This window comes from Camelus bactrianus, chromosome X, assembly GCF_048773025.1.
Source record: "Camelus bactrianus isolate YW-2024 breed Bactrian camel chromosome X, ASM4877302v1, whole genome shotgun sequence".
Classification (NCBI taxonomy): domain Eukaryota; kingdom Metazoa; phylum Chordata; class Mammalia; order Artiodactyla; family Camelidae; genus Camelus; species Camelus bactrianus.
This window is the reverse complement of record NC_133575.1, coordinates 103,809,504-103,834,792: the sequence shown is the minus strand read 5'-3', so window position 1 is coordinate 103,834,792 and position 25,289 is coordinate 103,809,504. Positions and strand designations below refer to the sequence as shown.

At 44.7% G+C, this 25,289-nt stretch overlaps 1 protein-coding gene across 1 annotated transcript; it reads right to left on the bottom strand.

Annotated features, from left to right (window-relative positions):
- SMIM10 (small integral membrane protein 10) lies at positions 1–25,016 on the bottom strand. Its single transcript, XM_074358993.1, has 3 exons — positions 24,897–25,016; positions 22,752–22,852; positions 1–1,872 (listed from the first exon to the last, which is right to left on the bottom strand). The coding sequence occupies exons 1-3, from the start codon at positions 25,014–25,016 to the stop codon at positions 1,362–1,364; spliced, it is 732 nt and encodes a 243-aa protein (XP_074215094.1). The 3' UTR covers positions 1–1,361.
- Positions 25,017–25,289: the final 273 nt, after the last annotated feature.

The following is a 25,289-nucleotide window of genomic DNA, read 5'->3' as shown; positions in this document are numbered from 1 at the left end:
TATTTCCCAAACCAGTGTGTCCAGTTTTAATTTTTATCAAAGTAATACATGCATATAAAGAATTAAAAAAATCAACCAGTACAAAAGGACATATAATGAAAAGCAGCAACTCCCTGCCACCCTTCTCAACTTTTGCTTCCCCCACCTAGAGGCAAAAACTTTTACACATGTCTGTTTAGAGGTTAACTCCACTTCCCCTAATAATATGCTTTTATTACTGTTTCTTAACTTGACACATTTTCTGCATCCCCTCAGCTCTCCTCCCCCTCCGTATGGTTGTATCACTAGTTTTAACTCTTCTGTTGGTTACTTTGTTAACTTTAAAAATATAACCCCTAAGCTTGTCTTATTCTTTCAACTAGAGACAGTATCTGGGCCCCATACCATATGAGAATCACACCGCTATTCCATCTCCTCCCCTCTGACTGCCAAGAACTTGTTGCCTGTTCTTTTCAAAGCTGGTTAACATTCCCATTCTGTGCTATAACTGTAATTGTCTTCCTCCCTGCTTTGCCTAGAGATTTACTCTAAAAACGAAAAATCACAATTAATATTTCCATTGTAATGATTATTTAAACATCGTTCACCGAAAAGCAAAACTGAATGCTGTGATGGCATTTTCTTATCTGTGACTGCAGTCTTGATTCACGTGCTCAGGTTCAAGCGGATTCCCTTCCTCTGGCTCCTGGCAACAGTTCAACAACAGGCCACATCCGAGGATGCTTCGTATTTGAAGACTACTTTTCTTGTACAGTTTGAAATGTTTGTTTTTCCCTGTAGTTTCCGTTTGCTATAGTTTTTTTTCTTTTGGGGTGAAGAAATCCAGGCCTTCCAGATCATGTGATTAATTTCTTCCAGCTTCTGACTCCATCCATCTGTTTCTTAGAATTTATTCAATTCAGTTGGAAGTCTATTCACTTCTTTTTCTAATTTGGAAGATTTGCTTTCTATTTGGACCATTCTTGCACAGTTTATCTTTATTAAAGTTGTTAGTAACTTTTCCTTTTTTTTCCCCATCAGGGCAGCTTGTGCCCATTGTCATTTCCCAGCGTTCGTGCTGTCTTGTTTTATGGATGCAAGAACTTCTCAATTATTTCTGAGGATTTTCAGATTTTTAATATTTCCTTGGGATTCAGCTTTTCCTTATATCTTAGGCTTCTGGGGTTATATTGCAGGCTTTCCGCAAATAATGGTTTCTAGCCGCCCATTTATATTAAAAGATGGGGCCATAGAAGGACAGACCGGCAAATCTGTGCACGAGGCGAGCTGGTCACTTCGCTCTAGGGCGGGTGAGTTGGTGGGTGGAGGTCGGCCATCCTGCTGGGCTCCCTGCCCCCTGCAATGCCACAAAGTTAGTTGCTCTAAATGTGTACCTGCAGGCGGACGTTGAGAATCACGGAGGCCACGACGTAGAAGTAGGGGAAGTTCATGCGCAGCCGCCAGGCCAGGTCGAAGAAGGTGAGCAGCGTGCGCGTGAGCCCCTTGCAGAAGGCGCCGTACGAGCCGCGGGTCGCGGCGGAGCGCGACAGCCGCACCGCCAGCCCGGACAGGGCCGCCGCCGCCGCCGCAGTCATCGGTCTGGTGTAGCCTCTCATGCAGTGCCCAGAGCCCGAGGCTTCCGGCCGGCTCCGCAGAACCGACCGACGGATAGAGGGACGGATGCGGGGGAACCGGTGCGGGAGGCGGGTCGCGCGGCTGCAGATGCCAGCGGCGCTGCACGGCGGGTACCCTCCTCCTCCTCCTGCAGCGCTCGGGCCGCTGGTGGCCCGCTGGGAACGCGGGGCTAAGACGCCTCGGGGCCGCGCGGGGCGGGGCCGGGCGGGGCGCCAGGGATCCGGAGCCCAGGGTCGCGGAGGAAGGGGAGGGAGGAGCCTGGTGAGGGGGGAAGGGGAGGAGGGGCGTGCAGTTTCCCCGGGAGACCTAGCTTCCTGACCCCGGTGGTCTTTCTTTTTTTTTTAATTTTTAAATTTTAACGGAAGCAAAACGAAACTTGCTCAAAACGTTAGAGATTTTCCTTCATAAGCACGATCTTGAGTACCTTAGAAAACGTAAATGCATTTCCTCTTGCCTCAAATCCCTTTAGGAATTTTTTCAATCCTCAATTGTGAGCTAGTACAAATACACCAAACCTACTACTTTTCTGAACGTGTGTGCATTCTGGTTTAATCATGCAAGCGACTTTATTGTTTTTGTTTTTGCTTTAGATCTTTAGTATTCTGCTAATGAGAAAAGTTATACAAACAAGTTTTCAGAAATTGTCAACATCACAATTAGAACAATGGAAGGCAAATTCCCTTGGTAGCTTCCCCGCCCCGCCCCCGCCATGAACTAAGATTGTTTCCTGTATATACTTCCAGACGCGATATGTTGATAGAGTGCTTTTACCATGTCAGTAATATACGACTACCTAACTCTCTTTGATGACGGATTATTACGCCAATATATATGACGAATAATGCTCAGTAATTCAGTTAGCAAGTCCCCTGTTGATGGACATTCTGAATGCTTCTCGTTTTTCTTAAGCCAAAAATTGCTGCAGTGAATATCGTACACATTAATTTGCAAGTGGCAGAAGAGTATGAATAATACCCCACCTTTATGTATGAACACAATCATGTAAGTGTAGATATTTAGTGTTTGAGGTCATAAAGTTTTACTAATACATGTGGTCGATCAAAGAAGTTTAGAGACCAGGGTTCTATACAACATTGAGTGTTAATCTTGGAATTTTTTCCTTCAATATGATACACAATAATTCCATTTCATTTTTCTTCTAATTTGCATTCATTTAATTATCAGTGAAGCTGAGCAACTTTTCTAAATTTCTTTTTAATATTGTTGTACTGATTGTTAGAATCGGAGAGAAAGGATCAGAGACAGCTCAATGGCAGAGTCAGGTTTATTGCAAGAAACCTGCAGTCAGTCTCCAGTTAGACTGGAGCCCGCTCTCTGCCTACAGGCTTGGTTATTTATGCCTGGGGGTAGAGCTGATGGGGTTTTTTTATGCAAATAAGGGATCCTGAAAGTGAAAGGGGCGTGTCTGAAAGAGAGAGGGGCCTGTGGGAAAGAGAGAGGGGCCTGCTGGATGAATTCTCTCACCAGAAGTTCTCACTCAGGTCGGGGGAGGGTTTTACAGGCAGAAGGCGGAAGTTGTGGCTTGCAGTTGGCTAGGCTTGTCGCAAAATGGCGGTGGATCACCAAAATGGAGTTGGTCTTATCTATCACTGATTGCTTGTAGAACGTTGAAACAACTATATATTATGAGAAGAGTAAATTTCCTAGGATCACAACCCCCAGAAAGAAAGACTATTAACAGCTTGGTATATTTTTTTTATCAATTATTTACATATTTAATAAGCAAGGTAATTATTTACATATATCACACACACACATCGTAAAACCAAAATGGAATCGTACAACCATACTGCCTTGATAGTTGTTTTTAAATATAAATGATATATCTTGCTTATCTTTCCATACTGATTCTTTATGATCAATAATACTGTGTATTATTCCTTATGGATGGCCAATAATTAACTGATGGATATTTGGATGGTTTCAGCTTTTTTTTTTTCATGATCATAAACAATGTTGAGATTAACATCCTTGCATGCATAACTTTGCACACTTCTCTGATATTTCCCTGGGATACATTCCTAGAGATGGAATTCTTGGAACAAAAGGTTTTCATCTGCTTAAGGATTTTGATACGTATTGTCAAACTGTCTTCCACACCTTGTACTGCTGTATCCGTGAACTTCCTCAACTTTCCTAACAATGGGCACCCATGTTCTTTTAAATCTTTGACATTCTATTGGGTGAAAAGGATATCTCATTATTTTAATTAGCATATTTTTGTTTACTAGCAAGGTTAGACATCATTTATGTGGGCAGATATCTTTGTGCATTTGTATGAAAGGAGCTACTCTGTCAAAAGATTTGCAGTCTAAATTTTAAGCAGTATTTCCAATTTCTGTGTCAAAAACGTATCAATTTCCATTCCCTCAGGCAATGTACGAGGCTGTTCACTTCTCCACACCCTCACCCGTATTATTATGTATTATTTTATTATTACTAATCTAAAAGCAAAGCATTCTTCTTCTTTTTTTTTAATTTTCTTGTAGGGGAGAAATTAGGTTTACTTAGTTATTTATTTCTTAGAGGAGGTACTGGGGATTGAACCCAGGACCTCGTGCATGGTAAGCATGTGCTCTACCACTTAAGTTATACCCTTCCCCAGCAAAGCATTATTCTAATTATTTTAATTTTTAACTTGCTTATATTTGATTACAGCTGAGGCTGAATATTCTGTTTATTGGTCATTCATGGTGACATGAAAAGGAAGGAGGGCCCCGTGTGGGGGATAACTGGAAGGCAGGTGGAAGGCTTACAAGTCACATGCGGACCAAAGGGTCCTGGAGACCCCAGGGGCAGTGGCAACAGTGGAAGAGGAGAGTTAGGCAGCTGCTCCCTCTCGTCCCCCATTTCCTTGCCCCTCAGGCTACCCAGGCTCTTGTCCCTTTGCTCATTTTTATATTAAAATTTTTGCCTAAGGCAGGCAGGACAGCACAAGCAGCCTGCAAATGATAAAATCTCAACCATAGCTTTAGGAGAAACAGAGTATACAAAACAGCCTCAGGGATGCATTAAATAAAGGAAATAAGGGCTCCTCCCTCACACCAGACATGGAATATAAAACAGTAGAAATAGGCCAAAGTTATTATCTTTGGGAAATCTACAGTCTCCTAGCTCTTCTTATATGTACAACAGAGTGCATACACCTTGATTTTTCTGTCTGAATCACCCACTTTTAATATGTATGGGAGGAATATAATTTTTAACTGCCATATTGGTCTAGAGATAATAGATTTAAATTGAATCAGAGGCTTCTGAGTAGAAGACAATGGCTCTGAGCTAACACTCATCCTGGGGACTCAGAGCACCACTGTTGCCCACAGGCAGAGTGAGAGCTCATGAAGGTCAAATGGTAAATGGAGTTTGGGCCTAAATCCAACTCATGGTGGAGCCAAGGGGTGTACAAACCCGCTGTCTGGTAATTACCCCACTTCCTGTGTTTACAGTTGTAATAGGTAGAACCAGTAACTGGCAAAACACCCCCGTTGGCTCCCTGACCTGTGGAGGAAGAATTTTTCTGTTAGGAAGGGCCAGGTAGAAACCTGGAACTTACCCTCCTTTCCAAGTATAGCAGTAAGAGCCAGCACGCATACAGCACTTACACTATGTGCCACTCTTCCTAGCATTTTTACACATAGTAACACATTATTCCTCAAAACAGTCCTACAAAGTAGATATTATTATTGAACACAGTTTACACAAAAGGAAACTAAGGCATTGAAATCTTAAGTAACTTGCCCACGGTCACCAGTTAGTAATTGGTAGAACTGGAATTTCAACCAGAAGCTGGCTCCAGAGTCCATGCTCTTAACCATTATATTATACTGTCAAAAGAGTAGACCAAAGCCAAGACTGCGTGCATAGGGGACTCACAGAAATTAGGGCCACCATCAAGACTTTAAAATTCCAGAGTAGTGATCCCCGTCACATCCCTGTTTGATGGACCTGTTTGGCTAGTGAGGAATACAGAGGGCTCTTGAAGGAGAAGTGGTGTATTGGGATTGGCCCTGAGCAGTTCGGAAGGCACAGGTAAGGTACACGAGCAGTGGCTCCCGCTCCCAGTGCACTTGCGCCTGCCACACTGCCTTTCCTCTCTCAATCCACACCTATGGTTTCGTGGGGACTGTTATGGACTAAATTGTGTCCCTCCCAAATTCATATGTTGAAGTCCTAACCCCTAGGATCACCGAATGTGACTGTATTTGGAGACGAGGTCTTTAAACAAGTAATTAAGGTCATACAAGGTCACTGAGTTGGGCTCTAGTCCATCATGACTGGTGTCCTTATGGGAAGAGGAGATTAGGACACAAATAGGCCCAGAGGGAAGATCCTGTGAAGACGCATGGAGACGACGGCAAAGGTGAGGCCTTCAGAAGAAACCAACTCTGCTGATTACCTTGATCTCTGACTTCCAGCCTCCAGAACTGTAAGGAAATAAATTTCATTTTTGAGGCCATCCAGCCAGTGGTGCTTTGTTATGGCAGCCCTAGCAGACTAATATAGGGACCTCTTTATAACCGGTTGTACCAGTCAGGGACCGCCTGAGAAACAGAACCAACAGGAGGTGTATAGATATTTACAAGAGAAGATTTATTATAGGAATTATCTACACAGTTATGAAAGCCGAGAAGTTCCACAATCTGCTGTCAGTAATATGGAAAACCAGTGGTATAATTCAGTCCTAACCCAAAGGCCTGAGAACCGGGGGTGCTGGTATAAACCCTGGAGTCCAAAGGCCCAGGGACCAGCAGCTCCATTGAATGTTCGAGGGCAAGAAAAGACGGATGTCCTAGCTCAAGAAGAGAGGGAATTCTCCCTTTGCCTTTTTGGTCCATTTGGGCCCTCAGAGGATTGGCTGATGCCCAGCCACTTTGGTGAGGGTGGGTTTCTTTACTCAGTCAGGAGTCTGTTTCAGTATAGCTCTGCATGATCTAAGGGCACCAGCCAGAAGCCTATTACTGAAGCATCGCAGCCCCACAGAGGAGTAGACCAGAAAGGAGGTGAAAAAGTAAAATCTTCCCTGAGAACATAATTTCAAGTGATGTATCTGGTTGTTCACTTTGCTTGGAAGGAGAAATGGCCTCAGGTATGACTCTACACCATCTGATGTCCAGCAACTTGGAGAGAACAAAATTTGTAGTATTGGTGACAAGAAGGTTTGAGAGAAGTAATTTGTGGTTGGACCTTTAGGAATGGCCACAGGGAGTGAATGCATTTGTGTTCCATATAAATGCCCAACAGAGGGCATCAAGTGTGATGAAGGCTCTCAGTCATCATGGGAACAAGATGACTTACATAAGAATGTTAGCCTGCCCCACTGAGAAGCTTGCTCAAGATCCTGTGTACAAAGTGGCCATGGTTGCAGGCACAGAGGCTCTGAATAGGCTCAATTACACGGTCTTCCCCTCACCAAGGCTGATGTAGCTATCAGAAAAGTTGAGTGTCCAATCCCAATGTGCCAGTAGCAGAGGCCAGTGCCAGACTCCCAATATGTGCCATTTCCTTGTGGTGGGAGGGGGCTCCAACCAGCCATCTGGTGGCAGATTGATTACATTGGACCCCTTCTATCATGGAAGGGACCGCAATATGGACTCCTTCCCTGATGGCAACACTTCAACCAGCACCACTTTCATGGGCAGACTTCCAATTATGATATCCCAGACAACACTCCTTCTGACTAAGGAACTCATTTTACAGCAGAAGACAAAAAGAGAGCTGAACAGAATTAACATGGGTCATACCTTATCATCCATCAGCTAGAATGGTGGATTGCCTTTTCAATGTCCGTCTGCAAGTATTTTCTTCATGTCCCCTTGATTTTGGCCTCTACTGATTTAAAGGTCTGATTGTTAGTCTACCAGTAGAAACAACAATGATGCCATTGAATTGATTGTTGAGACTGCAGCCTAACTATTTGAGCTACATGTGTCACTGGACCGACAGGCAAAATACAGGTTTGATTGGTGTGATTGGTCCCAATCATTGAGGAGATGTTTGGCTGCCCTTCCACCATGCAGACAGGGATAATTAAGTCTGAGACCCAGGGCTCCTCCTGCTACAGCCATACTCAGTAGTAAAAGCTAATGAAAGATTATGGCAACATCACACAGGTAGGACCACAGAGGGCTCAAACCTCTCAGTGATGAAGCTTTATCTCAGCCCACCAGCCAAAGAGAACTTGACAGCTGAGAAACTGGCTAAAGGCAGGAGAAAATGGACTGGGAAGTGGAAGAAAGAACTTACAAATTCTAACTGTGGCTTTGTGTCTAGTTTCAGAAACAAAATGGAAGTAGCAATTCAATTTTTTCCTTTTTTTTTTTTTTTTGGCCCATTGAGGTTCAATTATTCCAACACATTTGTTGAAAGGTTATCCTTTCTCCACTGAATTACTTTTTCATCTTTGTAAAAAATCAGCTAGCCGTATTTGTATCGGTCAGTTTCTGGACTCTCTTCTGTTCCATTGATATGTGCGTGTCTTTTTTCCTTATTTTGGTGTGTGTATGTTGTGGGTATGTTAGTGTATTCTCTTCACCCTGTTCCCTTACCTAGGGTATGTTGATTGTATGTTCACAATTTAGTCCACAAATTACATAATATCAGTACATGATGATGGTGAACTTAAAGAGGAATGAACATTGGTCACCAATCCTGAATTTAGAGCTGGATGTGATAAGTTGTGAGACTTTGAGCATCCCCTTTTGCAGAGAAGTTGAGTGTGATTTGCTTGGTACAAGGCATAGTTGTGCTATGTTTAAATGAGACATGTTATTATTGCTGTCACTGTTGTTATTTAGAATTTGAAGTGTGGAAAAAGATTGAATAGACACTCATCATTATTTAAATCTAATCTGTTACTGAAAATATGTCAGATACCACAGTTTTGGATAGCAGAAACCTATCTTTCATTAATTTAAATGGAAAAAAATATTTCTTTGCTCATTCAAACCAATTTTCCCAAAATGGGCTGGAGAGCTGAAAACATGACACAGAAGCCATAATGGTGTGGTTGGAGTCAGCTAATCAGACTGAAACTGCAACACATAACCTTAAAAAGTATCAGAAGTGATGTGACCGTTGGTAGCATCGAGGGGGACAGTGAAAGGTCCGACGCAGTCAATCTGTCAGTAGCCAGCAGGGTCAATGTCCCCTGCAGTGTGGCCTCCATTGTTGCAAGACAGACAGGCCAACTTTGGCAAGAGTCACAAATCTGGCAGTAGCAGTGGATTCTGCATCAGAAAGAGTTCTTTAGTTTGTGCCCAGTCCCTGACGCCAGATGTGTTGCCATGTGTGATGGCATTCTGGCAGAGCAGGCTTGATCAGCACCTTGATTTTAGTTGGTCTCATCAGAGAACAGACCTTTGTTGTTGGTATCCCTGTGAGTGACCCAGACAGTCCCATCAGCATCCACAGTTTGTGCTTCTACAGGTTACGACCCCCAAAAGATCTGTCTTTAACCTGCTAGTCTGTCATCTTTCAATTGGCAGGCCAAATGGCCAGGCCATTGGCAACAGCCCCAGAGTCAGCAAAAGTATAACAAGTTTCATCAAGGGTGGGGGGGGGGGATTGACCAGACTTATGAGAACAGCCTTGAATTCTGCCCATTGACCATAAGTGTGATAAGACTGCAGTCAGGGCTGTTGATTTGGAGGAGTTCTGACGTCATCTATACAGTGGAAACTTTGGACATCAGAGGATAAAGGCACTCACACTAAATGCTGACCCCTCCCCCACAAACGCACACAAGAGTGGCAAATAGCAGGGGAGTTTGTCCCAGTAGGGGCTGAATGGGAGAATCTCCTCTGATTTTGAGCACAAATAGTGCATGCTTTTGACACATCCATTTGCTTATACGTTTTCACGTCACCAGTAGTAGATTGAATTGGCACAGAGGGCTCTAACCACAAGGTCACTTGAACGTTTTTTCTTTGCTGAGAGTTTTACTCAAATTCTCTCAGTTTAACTCGGGCTCTTTTTGTTCCCTATGGGAACAGAGACCAAGTTGTTTGGCACCTGCCCTTGAAGTTACAACTGCAGGTGTGGAAGGAGGGAACAGGGATACACGGGGAGGAGGGGAGACTGGAGGAGGCTGGCCTGATGGGAGTAGCTGGAGGCTTTCTCCTTTGTCTCTCAGCCCCTGGAGGAGTCTCCTCCCTCTTGTACCTTGCAGAGTGTCCCAGCTCATGAGGCTTCCTTTCTGCCTCCCCATGTGCCACAGCTCTACCCTGGAGCCCTAAAGGCCACTGGCCATCTCTGTGCCCAGCACCCTGTCCTGCCAAAGGACTGGATAGGATGGTGACTCGGATGCTTGTGGCCAGCAGTCATAAAAATTTGGGTCCCTACCCCTGCAAATTCCCCATGCATACTCTTTTTTGTTCTTTAAAGCAGCTGAGATCCTGGTAGAGGAGGAGGGCGGCATCGGAGGTGTGGACCAAGAGAGCAACTCTGCACCAGTAAGCAAGGCTTTTCATTTATTTTGAATTTCAGGTGGCTGCCCACATGGGCTCAACTATTGAACTTCTAATGTTTTTTCATTACCTAAAGCTGTATATTCTCATTTCGAACACTTTATTTCAGCTTTGGAGACCCCTTGACTCAGCAACCACAGTCATATTCCCTTTTAACTAGGGTTCCAGGGCTGTCCCATTGTCATGTTAGTATCATTGTCATGATAATGTCACTGTCAAGATAACAACCCTTCCCTTGCCCTCCCAGAGGAGCAGGATGGAGAACTAAGGTACCAAACTTTTAGAAAAAGAGATCAGACTTGGGGTGGTGGTGGCGGGGAGAGGAGGTTGGAGGAAGGTGGTCAAAAGATACCAATTTCCATTTATAAGATAAATAGGCACTAGGGATGTAATATACAACATGATAAATATAATTGACAGTGCTGTATGTTGTGTACGAAAGTTGTTAAAAGAGTAAAATCCTAGGTTCTCATCACAAGAAAAAAGCGTTTTTTTCTATATCTTTAATGTTGTATCTGTATGAGAGAATGGATGTTCAGTACTGTGGTCATCATTTCACAATATGTGTAAGTCAAACCTTTGTGCTGTACACCTGAAACTCATGCAGTGTTGTGTGTCAATTACATTTCAATAAAACTGGAAACAAAGAACTAAGGTACCTAGGAGAGGAACTTTTGTGTCAGGATTGAAAATGCCCTAGGACTGTATGCCCTCCTCTCCACCCCCCAAAAACCCCTGGCTGCTAACCTAGGTTCTGCCAATTCAATGCCATTGTGCTAAGCTTTAATTTGCAACTAAGTTAAATGCAGACAGAGGCAGGACATGGCAACATCTGCTTTTTGGGCGTGAGGCCGCCACCGAGTCGGATACTGGAATCACTGGTAGCAGGTGAAGCACAGTTCTAAGTCTGGCCTTGCCTCTCCCCCAGAGTTGGTCCCGGAAGACCAGCCTAGAGTCTATTCCGCTACCTTTCCCACAGATCCTGTAACATACCTAATACACCTATAAGAAATGCTTGCTAATTTAAACTAGTTAAGAGTGGATTCTGTTGTGGGAAAGGAAGAATGCTGATGAACCTTTTTATGTATGACTGATGGCATTGTTCACTTCTCAGCCCCATGACCTGCTTCTCAAACATACCATTTAACCATGAGAAGTAGTTATTAACCATGACAAGTAACCGTTTTCAGTAAAGAACACTTGGATGTCCTTTTTTTAAACACTGAAGTATAGTTGATTTACAATGTTGTGTTAGTTTATGGTGTACAGCACAGTGATTCAGTTATACATATATTCTTTTCCATTATAGGTTATTACAAATTGTTGAATATAGTTCTCTGTGCTGTACAGTAGGACCTTGTTGTTTATCTATTCTATATATAGTAGTTTGTGTCGCCTAATCCCAAACTCCCAATTTGTCCCCCCCCGACACACACACTCACAACATGTCCTCTAAAAATGGATAAAGGAGGAGCTGTGAGTCCTTCCACGGCCAAGTACTCTATAACAACTCCTTTGCACTTGAAGTGGTGAAATAGTGATTCTAAGTAGATTGGTCAGTTGATTGCAGAGAAGACCTCAACAAGTCCTCCTCTCCCTGGATGTGCAGCCCTTGGCACTGGGACTTCACCACCCTTTCCAACAAGAGGTAGAGTCTGTTTCTCTACCCTCTTGAATCTGGGCTGACCTGTGACTTGCTTTAACCTACAGAATGTGGTAGAGAGGATATTGTGGGATTTCTGAGCCTAGTCAAGGAGGCTTTGAAGCTCCTACTCTTGTTCTTTTGGAACCCTGAGACCTCTATGTCTAGAAGCCTGGGACCTAAATCTCATGGGAAGCTCTGAAATATGTAGACTCCTGCCCCACCCTGCAACCAGAGCTCCCGAGCATGAGCAGAGGACAGAGGTGTCCACCCCCCAACTCAAAAGCTACCCTGGAAAATACTGACTTGTTCTCTGAATCTGACACAAAGGACCAACGGCTCTTGGCCCTGTGCCCCACTTGTCTGGCAACTGGGCAGTGACTCCAAGTTTTCCAGGAGGGCAGAGAGAAGTCCCCGAAGCCCATATAAGCATATATCAGTCCACAAGCCGTTCTCAGGGCAGCAGGGTGGAGAGGTGGGTCTGAGCCCTCTCCAACACACACCTTCCTGGCTACCTATCGCTGTTTTCTGAATTCTGCTCCCTGTCAAAGCTGCCCGGGCCCAGCCCTCCCATTCCACAAGAGGCAGCACCACCCATCCTGGCCCACCAGAGCCCACTGTTCTATCCTGTGGGACTGTGATCAGTGTCACATCCCCTTGAAGCCTCGTGGTCTCCTAACGAAGATTCTCTCTACCAGACTCTACCAGCCTCCCTTGAGCCCTCTTCTCACTGAAGCCTCAACCTTGGTCTATAAAGACGCGAACAAACACTAACATAGTTTCTAACAGCTCAAGGTCTCCTCCCAAGGATGACTTTAGTCCCCCCGACCCCTTTCTAATTTTGAGAGGTATGTCATTAGGATTGATGGAGGTCCTGGGGACTGAACCTAGGACCTCATGCTGCACCCTCCCCTGACCTTAGTCCCCTTTAAAGTGTCTGAAGAAAACTCAAGGCTGCTGGAAGAATGTACTGTTTCTTCCAGACAACAGCTGAACCTAGGGTCCCTGTCTCCCAGTCTCTGTGGGAGGGCAGGACCTCACTTTGACAGGCGTCAGTTAATAAACCCTGACGGGTTACACACAGACCCCCTCCCCTCCCCCAGCTTCCCACTCTAATTTTTTCATTTTCCTAACTCTACTGAGCCTTCACTTACTCCCTTCTCAACTCCTTCATTCTCCCGTTAAAACACCCAGTCACCTCCGTACAAATCGAAGTTCATGCTGGACTCTGTTCTCTGTTGCAATAGGAGATTACTAATTAAAATCTGTCCCTACCGCTTTAGTGTCTGGCTTTGTTTATCCTGACACTGCCACCACCCGCTCCACGTACACAGATCTTCTAGCTGCTCCAAAGGGAAAGGAGAGAGGACAAATGATGGCACTCGATGCGTTAGCGGGGTGCGACTGTGGCCTTGCTTTTGCTCCTCGGACAGCTATTTCCCTTGATGCTGCTATGAAGTTGTTTCACAGCAAATGAAACAGAAATTATAGGTGTGAAAAAGCATGTCCTCCTTCACCGACACTTCCAGACCCAATGCCTGTCTAGACTGACAGAGCCGGTCTAAACAGGATGAATGTCAAAGGCACTCTCAAGAAGGGAGTTAACCCTCTAGAGCTCACCTTGTCTCCTGGCTCCTCAGGAATTCTGGGAACGAGCAGTGACAGGAAGAGCTACCTTCTTGGTACCTGACCAGAAAATTCCAGACAGGTTGATTAAGATTATATTTCTGGGAGAGGTTGCAACTACAATTCGATCAGATACTAAATCTAGCTTTGGTATTGTGAGCTTTTAGCAAGAGTAACGCCATTTGGGGTCTGTGGTTTTCTTTTTATCATCCCCCACCCCACCCCAGTTAATAAAATAAGAAACAGAGTAGCTGATGAGTATTAAGGGGGGAAAATGTTTAACCTCATCAGTAGCCAAAGAACATGCCCCTTACTATCTATTACACATGACCCTGTTTCTTTCCTAACACCTCCCCCAACCCATAACTACTAGTTTATCAGTTTACTTTGTTTTTGGCATGCCCATCTCCCTAGAACACGAGACTGGGGCGAGTGGAACAGTATCTATCTTACTCCCTACTGGGTTCCCAGTGTACAGAGTATGACGGTGAATCCATGCTCAATAAATATGTTTTTTACATTTGACTGTTGAAAAGGTACGATTTAAAACAACTATGAAGTAATATGCTGCCCATCAAATCAGCAAAGGCTTCAAAGATAGAAAGAGGGTTGCAAATGACAAGGCCAAAGCAGCAGTCTCTCACATTTCCAGAAAGAGTGTAGTTGTCTTTCTGGAAAGCAGCTTGGCAACACATGTCCAAAATCTAAAAGGATTCCATTGCCTTTGAGCCAGTAATTCCTCTTCTGGTCATTGATAACCTAAACTAGAGGGCTCATCAGTGGTACTGAAGGAGAGCAGAGTTTGCCATACCAAAATATGCCACTTTGGCATATGAATTCTTTTGGGCTGATTATTTCTGAGATGCTGCCAACAGAGGAGAAGCTCGGAAAACCAAGTTGAAGTTACTCTTTTCTAAGAGTCATTTACATTTATAAGGTAAATCTCCATTTGTAAGGGTGTCCCCCTCCCTGTACCAGAAAGAGAGGGATGACTTTACCTCCAGAAACTCTTGTCAGTGGAGAAAGCAGACTTAAATCTGCATAACAACCTTGCCCTCAGTTACTGTGCTTTTCCTGGTCACCTCCCATACCTGCCCCACCCCCTCACATCTCCTTTGTCTTTAGCTGGAGATGGATTTAACGGGGTGGCTTGGGCCATTTGGGGGGGTTACTTAGTTTTCTTGGGTCTCTCCCCCGTTTACAGAAGGGATACGTTATTAAACTTGCTTGTTTTTCTCCTTTGTGTTTGCCTTCTGTTATGGGCTGTTATGGGGGTCAGATCTCAACCAAGAACCTAGAAGGATGGAGGGAAAATTGCCTTTCCTCCCCTACTGTATGCACAAAGATTTCACCACAATGAAGTATACTGCCCATGTTTTTTTGTAATAATAAACATTAGAAAACAATGCCATAGGAGCGGATATAACACTTTGGAAAGATCTTTACAAGATTTTGTTACAAAGTAGAATCAAGGTATTATGTAGAGAAACGCTACATTTAAATTTTTAAATTTACATTTAAGTAGGGGGGAAATAATGTAAACAACATGCCGTGGTGTTCTGAGTGGTTATCTGAAGCACGTAATATCAAATGATTTTTATTTTCTACTATTGGTTTATCTGAATTTTCCAAATCTTCCCCACTTTGGTAGTTAAGAGGTAGGTAGACTTTACACGAGCATCTTTGCCCCCTGGTGGTTCATTCAGTAATTGTCCGCCTTTAGTCTAAGGGAGGAATGTTGGCATTCACTGAGATGGAAGAGCAGGTACCACTGCAGGCTTTAATCCCAAAGCAGAACTTTCAAAATTCACAAGTACTTTGGTAGGACAAGTGGTTGCGACCTAGACGAGCAGTTTTGTGGAACTCTAGTTGTTACCTTTGACCGTATGAGGACAGTATGCTCTGAGCTGCCATAAGATATAGGGAAACACCCACAGCGGGAAGAGGAAAACCGGTTCTGGGATCAGCTGGGCACTTGTGGCAGGGTCTCTGCAATCAGAGGGCTAAAGAGGCCAGGCGACTGGAATTGCGGTGGGGGCCCTGGGGTTGGAGAAGAGGGGACGCAGTGAACTGGCAGTCGGGGGTGACAGATTTGGTGACTGTCTACGGGGCATCAATAAGAGGGTGGGCAGGAAGAGTGGGGGACGGTGGTGCAACCACCCCCAGAGGACCAGGAGGAGCAGAGGACAGGGGAGGAAAGGAGCTCTGGTCCCGGCCAGCAGCCGCTGAATCCAGCTGGGCAGCTAAAGCCTCTCAAAGACACGTCTTACCTCACCATGTTGTCAAGGGCCACCCCCACTCCAAGTTCTTAGGGGCCCCTGGTTTTCTCTCCGAGAATCCTTGAGAGGCCCTAGAATTTTCCAAAGAGTGCTTTCCCAGCTGACCTCTCTTTATTCACTGAGCATAACAGGGAATGGGCAGCCTGCCCCTACCTTAGTTAGGATGCTTGGGCAGTCAAGTTTGATGGGGGACAGATATAAGGGTGGAACGGGAGGACTCACTGACCGAGGAGCACTTTCCCATGACGCAAGGACCCATGAAGCCAGTATCAATCCACTGCAGGGATGGCTGCTTGAGGCTAAGGAACGGGGGAGGAGGGAGGACAAGCAATGGCTACAATAAACGAAGTGGACATACCAGAACTGATTAGATATTGGGGAAGGAGTCAGAAAGTTCAAAGTGCCAGGGATGTGGCAATGTTACAATGGAGTTACAATGTGAGCCCAGATAAACATAGTCATGTTCCCTGGGAAGGCTCAGAAGACATCCCTTCACAAGGAATGCACTGGCAAGCAGGAGCACCTGCTGCTTTGAGAAGATCAATGGCGGTTGTCTTCTGTAGACCAAGACTGACAGCAGTAGTGGAACTGGGCCCCCCAGTATCAATGGAGATGGTAGGGTTCTGGTATGGCATAAGCCAATGATGATATTTAACTGACCCAGGCAAGACACAAGTAATTCTTTTTTTTTTATTTTTTAGAGCAAACAATTCCAAAACTTACATGAAACCGTAAAAGACCCTGAATTGCCAAAGGAATCTTTTGTAGGTCTGTTTTTCTCTCTTTCTTCTTTCTTTCTATTCTCTTTTCTTACGGTTGATAACTAGAGAAGTTCCTTTAACATTTATTGTAAAGCTGGTTTGGTGGTGGTGAAATCTTTTAGCTTTTGTTTATCTGTGAAGCTTTTGATTTCTCCATCAAATCTGAACGAGAGCCTTGCTGGATAGAGTACTCTTGGTTGTAAGTTTTACCCTTTCATCACTTTAAATATATTGTGCCACTCCCTTCTGGCCTGTAGACTTTCTGCTGAAAAATCAGCTGATAACCTTATGGGAGTTTCCTTGTATGTTATTTGTTGTCTTTCTCTTGCTGATTTTAATATTTTCTCCTTATCCTTGATTGTTGTCAATTTGATGACTATGTGCCTTGCTGTGCTCCTCTTTGGGTTGATCCTGAGTGGAACTCTGCGGTTCCTGGACTTGGGTGACTGTTTCCTTTCCCAAGTTGGGGAAGTTTTCAGTGATTATCTCTTCAAAAATTTTCTCAGGTCCTTTTTCTCTCTCTTCTCTTTCTGGGACCCCTATAATGCAAATATTAGGAAGTTTCATGTTGTCCCAGAGTTCTCTTAAACTATCCTCATTTCTTTTCGTTCTTTTTTCTTTTTTCTGTTCTGAAGTAGTGATTTCCTCTAATCTGTCTTCTAGCTCACTGATCAGTTCTTCTGCCTCATTTAGTCTGTTCTTAGTTCCTTCTACTGTGTTATTCATTTCAGTGATTTTATTCTTCAACTCTGTTTGGGCATTCTTTATATTTCCCAACTCTTTGCTAAAAACTTTACTCTGAGCATCTATACTCCTCTTGAGTTCTCTGAACATCTTCGCCATCATTACTTTAAACACTTTCTCAGATAAATTGCCAATCTCCTCATCACTTATTTTTTCTTCTCGGAGTTTATCTTGTGACTTGGCCTGGAATTCTGCCGCCTCATATTGTCTATCTTTCTATTTGTATTTTTAGATAGGTTCATTACATTTCTCGACCTTGGAGAGGTGGGGGACATCTTATGCCTCCCAGCAGTACACTCCTCTCTCATCACCCAAGGGCCAGGGTCCAACCGGTCCCAATGTAGAGTCTGGCCTGTATTTGTGGATTCCTTCTACAGGCTTTGGGATTATTGTTTTCTTATTTCTAGTATCTGCCCCCTGGTGGATGAGGCTGGACTAGAGGCTTGTGCAGGTTTCCTGGCAGGAGGAGCTGGTGCCTGCCCACTGCTGGGTGAAGCTTGGTCCTGGACCTCTGGTGGGTAGGGCCACGTCTAGAGGCCTCTGTGGCTCAGGAAGTCTGCTGATGGGTGTGGCTATGTTCCCACCCTGTATGTTGTTTGGCCTGAGGATTCCCTACAGGCTGTTGGGCGGGGCTAGGTCTTGGTGCTAATGATCCAATCAAGATGTCAGCCTCCAGGAAAGCTCATGTACATGAACATTCCCAGAATGTCCACCACCAGCCTTTATGTCCCCTGGGTGAGCCACAGCCATACCCTACCTCCACAGGAGACCTTCCAAAACCAGCAGGCAGGCCTGGCCCAGGTTCCTATGAGATCACTGCGTCTGCCGTTCGACCTGGCACACTTGAGATTCTGTGTACGCTTCCCAAGAGAATGAAGTCTGTTTCCCCCAGTCCTGTGGGGCTACTGGAGTTAAGTCCCACTGGCCTTCAAAACCAGATGTCCTGGGGTCTCCTCCTCCCCCCAATGCCAGAACCCTGGGCTGGGGAGCCTGACGTGGGGCTTAGAGCTCTCACCCCTGTGGGAGGGCCTCTGCGACTTAACTATTCTTCAGCTTGTGTGTTGCCCACTCGGGGATCTGGGGCCTGATTATATCGCGAGCACGCCACTCCTACCATCCTACTGTGGTTCCCTCTTTATGTTTCCAGTTGAAGAAGATCCTTTTGGCTGGGTTTCAATCTGTTTTTTTTTTTCCCCTGTGGTTGTTTAGCAGTCAGTTGTGATTTTGCTGTAGTCACGAGGAGAGGCGAGCTCGTGGGCCCTACTTCTCCCAAGACTCACATAATTCTCATAATGGGCTGTATTGGCTGAATTGTGTCCACCCTCCCCCAGTTCATATGCTGAAGCCCAAATCAATGTGATTGTATTTGGAAGTGGGGCCTTTGGGAGGTAATTAGGGTTAGATTAGGTCATGAGGGTGGAACCTCCATGATGGGCTTAATGCCCTTATAAAAAGAAGAGACTGGAGATCCCCCAGTCCTTCAATCTCGACCAAGAAGAGGCCATGTAAGGACATAATGAGGGGCAGAGCCCTCACCAAGAACCTGGTCTTGCCAGCACCCTGATCTTGGACTCCCAGCCTCCAGAACCATGAGAGATAAAGGTTTGTTGCTTCAGTCACCCAGTCTTTGGTATTTGTTATAGCATCCTGAACTGACTGAGACATATGTCAAAGTCAGAAAGGTCATCAACAGTGAGTCTCCAGAAGCCAGATGTCAAGGTAAGGCAGTGTGTCAGCACCAGTTAATCCCCAGGAGAGTAGAAGCAGACATAGTTCTGGTCAATTTTGTTTCCCAATAGTTTAAACTCAACTTTTAAAAAACATTGGCATGAATTCCTGGCTGCTAGGTGGAGTACTAAAGGAGTCTCAAGAGGTCTGCTGAATCCCCATCTTTTGGAGGCTGGTACCAAAGGGGGACACTTGTCCTTTTCTATCACCCATGTCTGGCTTCCCATCAGTAGCAGAGTCCTGGACTGTACCAACTTGAGTGTTGACCCCATTTGCGTTCCTTCTGTTTTTACAGTTTTTGAAATGAGGCCATGTTCTCAGGTGACCCAACTAGAAAACTAGAAAGTAGCATCATTTAATAAAACCACCTTGTTAATTAAAAATGCAAGGAGCTGGAGAAAACCGATCTCTAGCACTAAGAGGATTTGGATCGGCCAAGATTTTCATCAAAGAAAAAGAGATTATAAATAGCGACTATACCATTTTTGCAAATTCATATCAACCTAACAAGGTTTCACTGCACTTCCTAACACCGACCTTTCAACACAGAAACCCTGCAGGCCTAGTGAATCCTGATGAGGCAATCTTAGCAGTGCTTCGGCAGCACCTGGGAAACTGGATGGGATTAAAGGTGTTGCTCCTGGTTGAAAATCCTTCTAAATGAAATGTCCAGTGTTTGCTGCTATTCATTACATGAAAGCTCTTAAGAAAGGAATTTTAGTACTGACATTAAGGGAATTCCTGTAAGGACTTTAGTCACAACCCATGCAGCAAATACTTAGCAAGAAGCTTAGGGTGGAGATTTCTTGGCCTGCTAGGACTCTTGGAGGTGATTGTTTTCCATCACTGAAGAAGAGGTTTCGTTCTGTACATAAACTGAGTGGCACAAGATTTTTCTTTAACTGACCGGCTCGTACTGAGTTATGCCCTCATCCTGAGGTGAAAGCATTTGTGTCAGATCTCAGGCCCAGTTGACGGCAGCAGGGCCCCAGCCACGGAGGGTCTGAGGAGTGGAGCTGGCATCTTCCCCCAAGGAGCAGGGCCAGGCACTGAGGGATGGCGACAGCGGTGGAGCCCTAGACAAGGAGGCTGCTTGGTGTTTGGGTGTGTGGTCAGAGTAGGTTGAAGGGTTCCACCTTGAAGTGACAAGAAGCCTGTTGACAGAATCTTAGAGCAAGAAGTAAACCAGACCCTCAGAAGAGTTATTCTGAAGAACCAAGGCCCTGGCAGCTAAGGCGTGCGTGGGGGTGCAGTGAAGGGAAGGTTACCAAGTGGGAAGAACGGACCTAACACTTTCATGGGACACCCTTGAGTCTCCACTGGACTCACACTACTGCTACGTGGTGAGGTCTCTCCCCCGTCCCCAACACACATGTGGAAGGAAGCCAGATGTAGAGGAAGGAATGTAGATTTTAGAGTCACGCAGACTTGGGTTCAAATCATTTATTTATCTGCTGTGTAATCTCAGGCACATTACTTGCCCTCTCTGATCTTTAATTCCCTCATGTATAAAAAAAGAATAATAAGAGTAGTTAACATATAGGGTGTTTTTTGAATTAATGGGGACAGTGAAAGTGTAACAAGTTTAGTGTGGTGTCTCCGCTCATCAGGGGTATAGACCTAAAGTGGTTTCATTTTATTGCTTTCATATTTCCCAGTAAATATCCCTCAAGTGCACTGTGCTCCTGATGGAGGCATAATACCACATTCTGCTGAGGTGTGACTCTTTTCCCCCATCCCATGGTAGTTTTTGGCAAGACCATGGGCCCCAATCTTCTCTATCATCCAGGATAATTCCCGGGCTTGCAGACAAATGCCACATATGTCTTACCTACTGCTCAGGAATCAGGAAATTGAGGCGCCTATCTTTGGCCCCCTCTGCACCTGGCAGTCCCCAGGTCTGCATCTCTTCCAAAGTCCCTTCCTCTATGTCCCAGCAGTGTCAGGCATGGTGCCAGGATGGTAGCTTCGTAACTTTCGGGGGCAGGATACACACCAGTCTCCATTTTGGTAACATGGCGGGTTACTTCCGGTGAGCCGTCTTTTTATGAGTGGTTCTCTTAGAGCTTCCCCTCTCTTAGCTTGGGGAAAGGAAACATTGCACAGCCCCAGATTAGACCACTTCTAGCAACTGGGCACTGGGGCGTAAAGCTGGTTTTCCTGCAGCAAGGTCTGTGGGCTGGTGGCTGGTCCTCTAACTTAGAATGTGGGGTACTGAGTGTCTTTTGCTTTAAGTTTTGGGCCCTTAGCTGTGATTCTCAGAGAACCAGTATACTTAGGGACAGAAATCAGATTAGTGGTTGCCTGGGGCTCGGGGTAGGGTTCCAGGGATTGACTGTGAAGGGATTTGCAGAAACTTTGGGGGGTGATGGAAATGTTCCACATCTTATTCTGGTGGTGATTGTGTGATAAAACTCATTGAACTGTGCACCTCAAAAGAGTAAATTTTACTGAATTGAAATTATTCCTTAATAAAAGGGAAAAAAAGCAGGAAAGAGGAAAAAAGTCTCTTTGAGCAACTGAGAGGGTCATATCACAAGGTGACGGGCGTAGTGCCTGGCATCAGAGTTCCATACGCAGTAGCCACTGGGCCCGGCCCGGGCCAGAGCTCTGCGGGTCCCCGCCAGCAGTGCTGTAGTATGTAGTCACAAAGCTATGAATCTGATCACCCCATCGTGACCTCTCCTGGGCTGTCCTGTCACCTGAGGCTTCTACTGTGGCTCCAGTAAGGCCCACACTGGTGAGGTTCCTGTTTGGGTGGGCCCCCGGAGAAAGGAGGGCCTGCTTCAGCACCCCTGCTCTGCGTGCCCGAAGGGGCACATCCCTGGTGGAGCCGGAGCATCTCTCCAGAGAAGGCCGAGCTAGTGGTCACTGAGAAGACCCGCCCAGAGCCTCCCAGGAGGCTGGCCAGGTTGGTACTTCGGGCTCTGCTCTCAGAGTGGCCTCTCCTGATATCCCTGCAGAGAGAGGCCTCGCCCTGAGCCAGACTCACTTATTCTCCTCCCCAGGAGCCCTGCGTTCGGCACAGAAGATAGAGTGAGATAAAGTGAGAGAAAGGGGCTTGTGTTTTGCTGACTCCTGACTCAGGAGCTGCAAAGGCCTTACGTATGGAATATGCCTCCCTGTTTTCATCAGCAACTTTAAAATATTTTATTTAAATATTTCAAGCTCTTGAGGTAAGGGTATAGCCCAGTGGTAGAGTGCGTGCTTAGCATGCATGAGGTCCTAGGTTCAATCACCAGTAGCTCCATTATAAAAAAATACTTCAAACTCTTGAGGTTTGACACTTTGGAAAAGGAGGCTTTGCCCAAAGCTTTCAAAAAGCCATTATAGAGTAAGTGAGTGACCATTTGGGATGGGCAGGGGGGGTCTGTAAACTCGGATGCCACCTGGGGTCACTCCGTCATTTGAGATGCCCATATAAGTGGCTAAAAACTCTGTCTTGCATCCATGGGAGCTCCAGCATGTGTCTGGGCATTCTGAGGAGAACCTGCTTTTTTCTGAATCCCACACCTCTGGCAGCATGTTCTTGCTTGGGCTGAGTTAGCTCAGTAAACAGAGGTTCTCATCATCTCACCCTCACTGACACTGTCCCCTACACTGGAGACAGGCAGTGTGGAAATGACGAGCCCAGCCTTGGGTGCAATTTGCATCACCTGGGGAGTTTTGAAAACTCCCAATGCCAAGGCTGCAACCCCTGCTGATTACATCAGAGCCTCTTGAGGGAGGGTGGTGTGGAACCCAAGCGTCAGTATTTTTAAAGCCCGTGTTGTGCAGCCAAAGTTGAGAAGCAGTACTTTCGAAGTTCAGATAGACCTGGGTTTAGTCCTGGTCCTGCCACTTATGGGCTCATGGACCTTGAATTAATTACCTAACCTTCTGAATCTCAATTTCTTCATCTCTAAAAGGGTTTGTGCGAAGAGTCCACGAGTCAATCTTGATAAAGCCAGGTGCCTGGCAGAGACTAAGTGCCTAATAAATGGAAGCTGTTAATGTATTTTTATAAGACAGTCCATTGCTGTTATTGATGGTGGGTAAAAAGCAGTTTAACACCCTTAAAACTGCTAGCTTGGGAAACCAGTGCTGTGAATGGAGGAATAAGAGAAGATAAACTGTAGCCACAAATGTTTACTGTGATTCTAACTCATGCTAAGCCTCGAGGGGACGAAATGATGGTGTGATCTGTGCATTCCAAGGATTCACAAATCTAGTTGTGGGGAGAATAAGTCTGTAGACAAAGAAAGAGGAAGTTAACCTTAACTTCTGTTAGACAGTGAATAAACTCAAACTCTGCTGGAATGGTCAGAGTTTTCAGTGAGAAGGATATGGTTTAAAATATGGGCAAGATTTGGACTAGCAGAAGAGATTGGGGAGGGCATCTCAGGCAGAGGAAATGGCTAAGGAGAGACTCAGTGGCTGGAATAAAGACGGGTGGACTGGTTGGAGTGAAACAGTGTTTGTTATGTAAAGCACTGGGGGATACAAGTGGAGATGAAGGTTTGGGAAGAACTTGAATCCCAGGTGAAGGGCTGTGGACTTGATCCTGTAGGTTCTGAAGAAGTATGTGTGAGTGGTATGATGGAATCCTTTGAGCACTGAATGAAAAGCTAGGCATATGGTGGGGGGCGGAGCATCAAGGATGGTAATTAATCACATCCCTTCCTTATGGGATCTAAACCAATAGAGATATATACATGTGAATCAGAATCAAAGTATGAGCTTTGTTAATAATAAAGCTGTGTTGGAGAAAATAGCATGGCTTCAAGGCCAAAATGTACTTCCTACTCCTTCCTCTAAAATTAGATGAAATTAGCCATCTCTTCACAAGCAGGAGAAGCCCTGACCTGCTTGCAGAAGCAGGAAACAGAGAGAGTATTTGCCACTTGTACAGAGAACCAGAGCTAGAGGTCAGGTCATTTATTTACAGTACCTTGAATATATTAACCCCTGCTCAGAATTGGAACCAATGGAAATCAGGCCATCATAAAATGGCAAGTTTATAATTTCAGAAAGTTTATTGACTCCCTCCCTAGGACTTCATGGACTCCAGAATAAAGATCCATGATGTAGGCAATGATAAGTCACAGGGGTTTTTTGGGTAAGGAAATGAAGTAGCAGATTTATTCATCATAGCTCCAAACTGGAAGCAACCAAAATGCCCTTCAACTTTTAAATGGTTAAACAAACTATGGTACATCCATATCATGAAATACTACTCAGTAGTAAGAAGGAATGAAAACTGATATACAACAACCTGAATGAATCTCCAGACAATGATGCTGAGTGAAAAAAGCCAAAATCAAAAGGCAACATACTGTGTGATTCCATTTATATAATATTTCCAAAATGTCAAAATTATAGAGATGGAGAACAGAATTGTGGTTGCCAGGGCTTAGGGATGTGTGTGTAAAACTGGTGAAATCTGCATAAGGTTGGTGGATCGTATCAATGTTAATTTCCTGCTTGTGACAATATTCTCTAGTTATGCAAGATGTGACCATTGGAGAAACTTGGGCGAAGGGTATATCGGATCCTTTGTTTTATTCTTAAAACAACATGTGAATCTTCAATTAACTCAAAGTGAAAAGTGTTTCTTTTAATTTCGGGGGGGAGGTCATTAGATTTATTTATTTATTACTATTATTTTTTATTTAATGGAGATATTGGGGTTGAACCCATGACCTCATGCATGCTAAGCATGTGCTCTACCACTGAGCTATACCCTCCCTCAAAAAGATTTTTTTTAAAGCAAATTTCACAGGGCACTAAGTGTCATATGATTCTCTTTGTGTATGTGCTTATATGGGCACAAAGAAATTTCTAGAAGGTCACAAAAGATACAGTTAATAGTTGTAGTTTTGTGGGCCTGCAGTAAGAAGGAGACCTACTTTTCATTGTACATCCTTTTATACTCTAAATTATTTTAACAATATGCATATTTTGTTTTTAAGTTTAAAGGAAAATTAGTTGAAGAAAATAAATTGTTGTATTCACTGGAATCAGATATGCCATTTACCATCAGAGTACTGGCATCTGATTCCTCTTCCTTTGCTGCACTCTGAGGAGTAACTCTGATCTTCGCGTCGTTGGATGGGACTCTGATGGCCTGCTGAGGATAACACAAGCTGGGAGCCATCTCGGAGGGACATTTTTACTGTAACCACTGTCCTTTACGGTTGAAAGGAATGATTCTACTCTTGTTTAAGTGGACAAAAAATTAGGTGGCTCTCTAGGGGATGATATGAAAAAAGATCAAAAGATATTTATAATTGAAGAAAAAGAAAGTCACAGAATATTGTGTTTATAAACATCTGCATGTGTGCATGAATTGTGAGGCCAGCACAGGAATGGACACTTGCATATACAGAAAATGTTTCTGGAAAAAACTATTATCAGTGGCCACCATTAA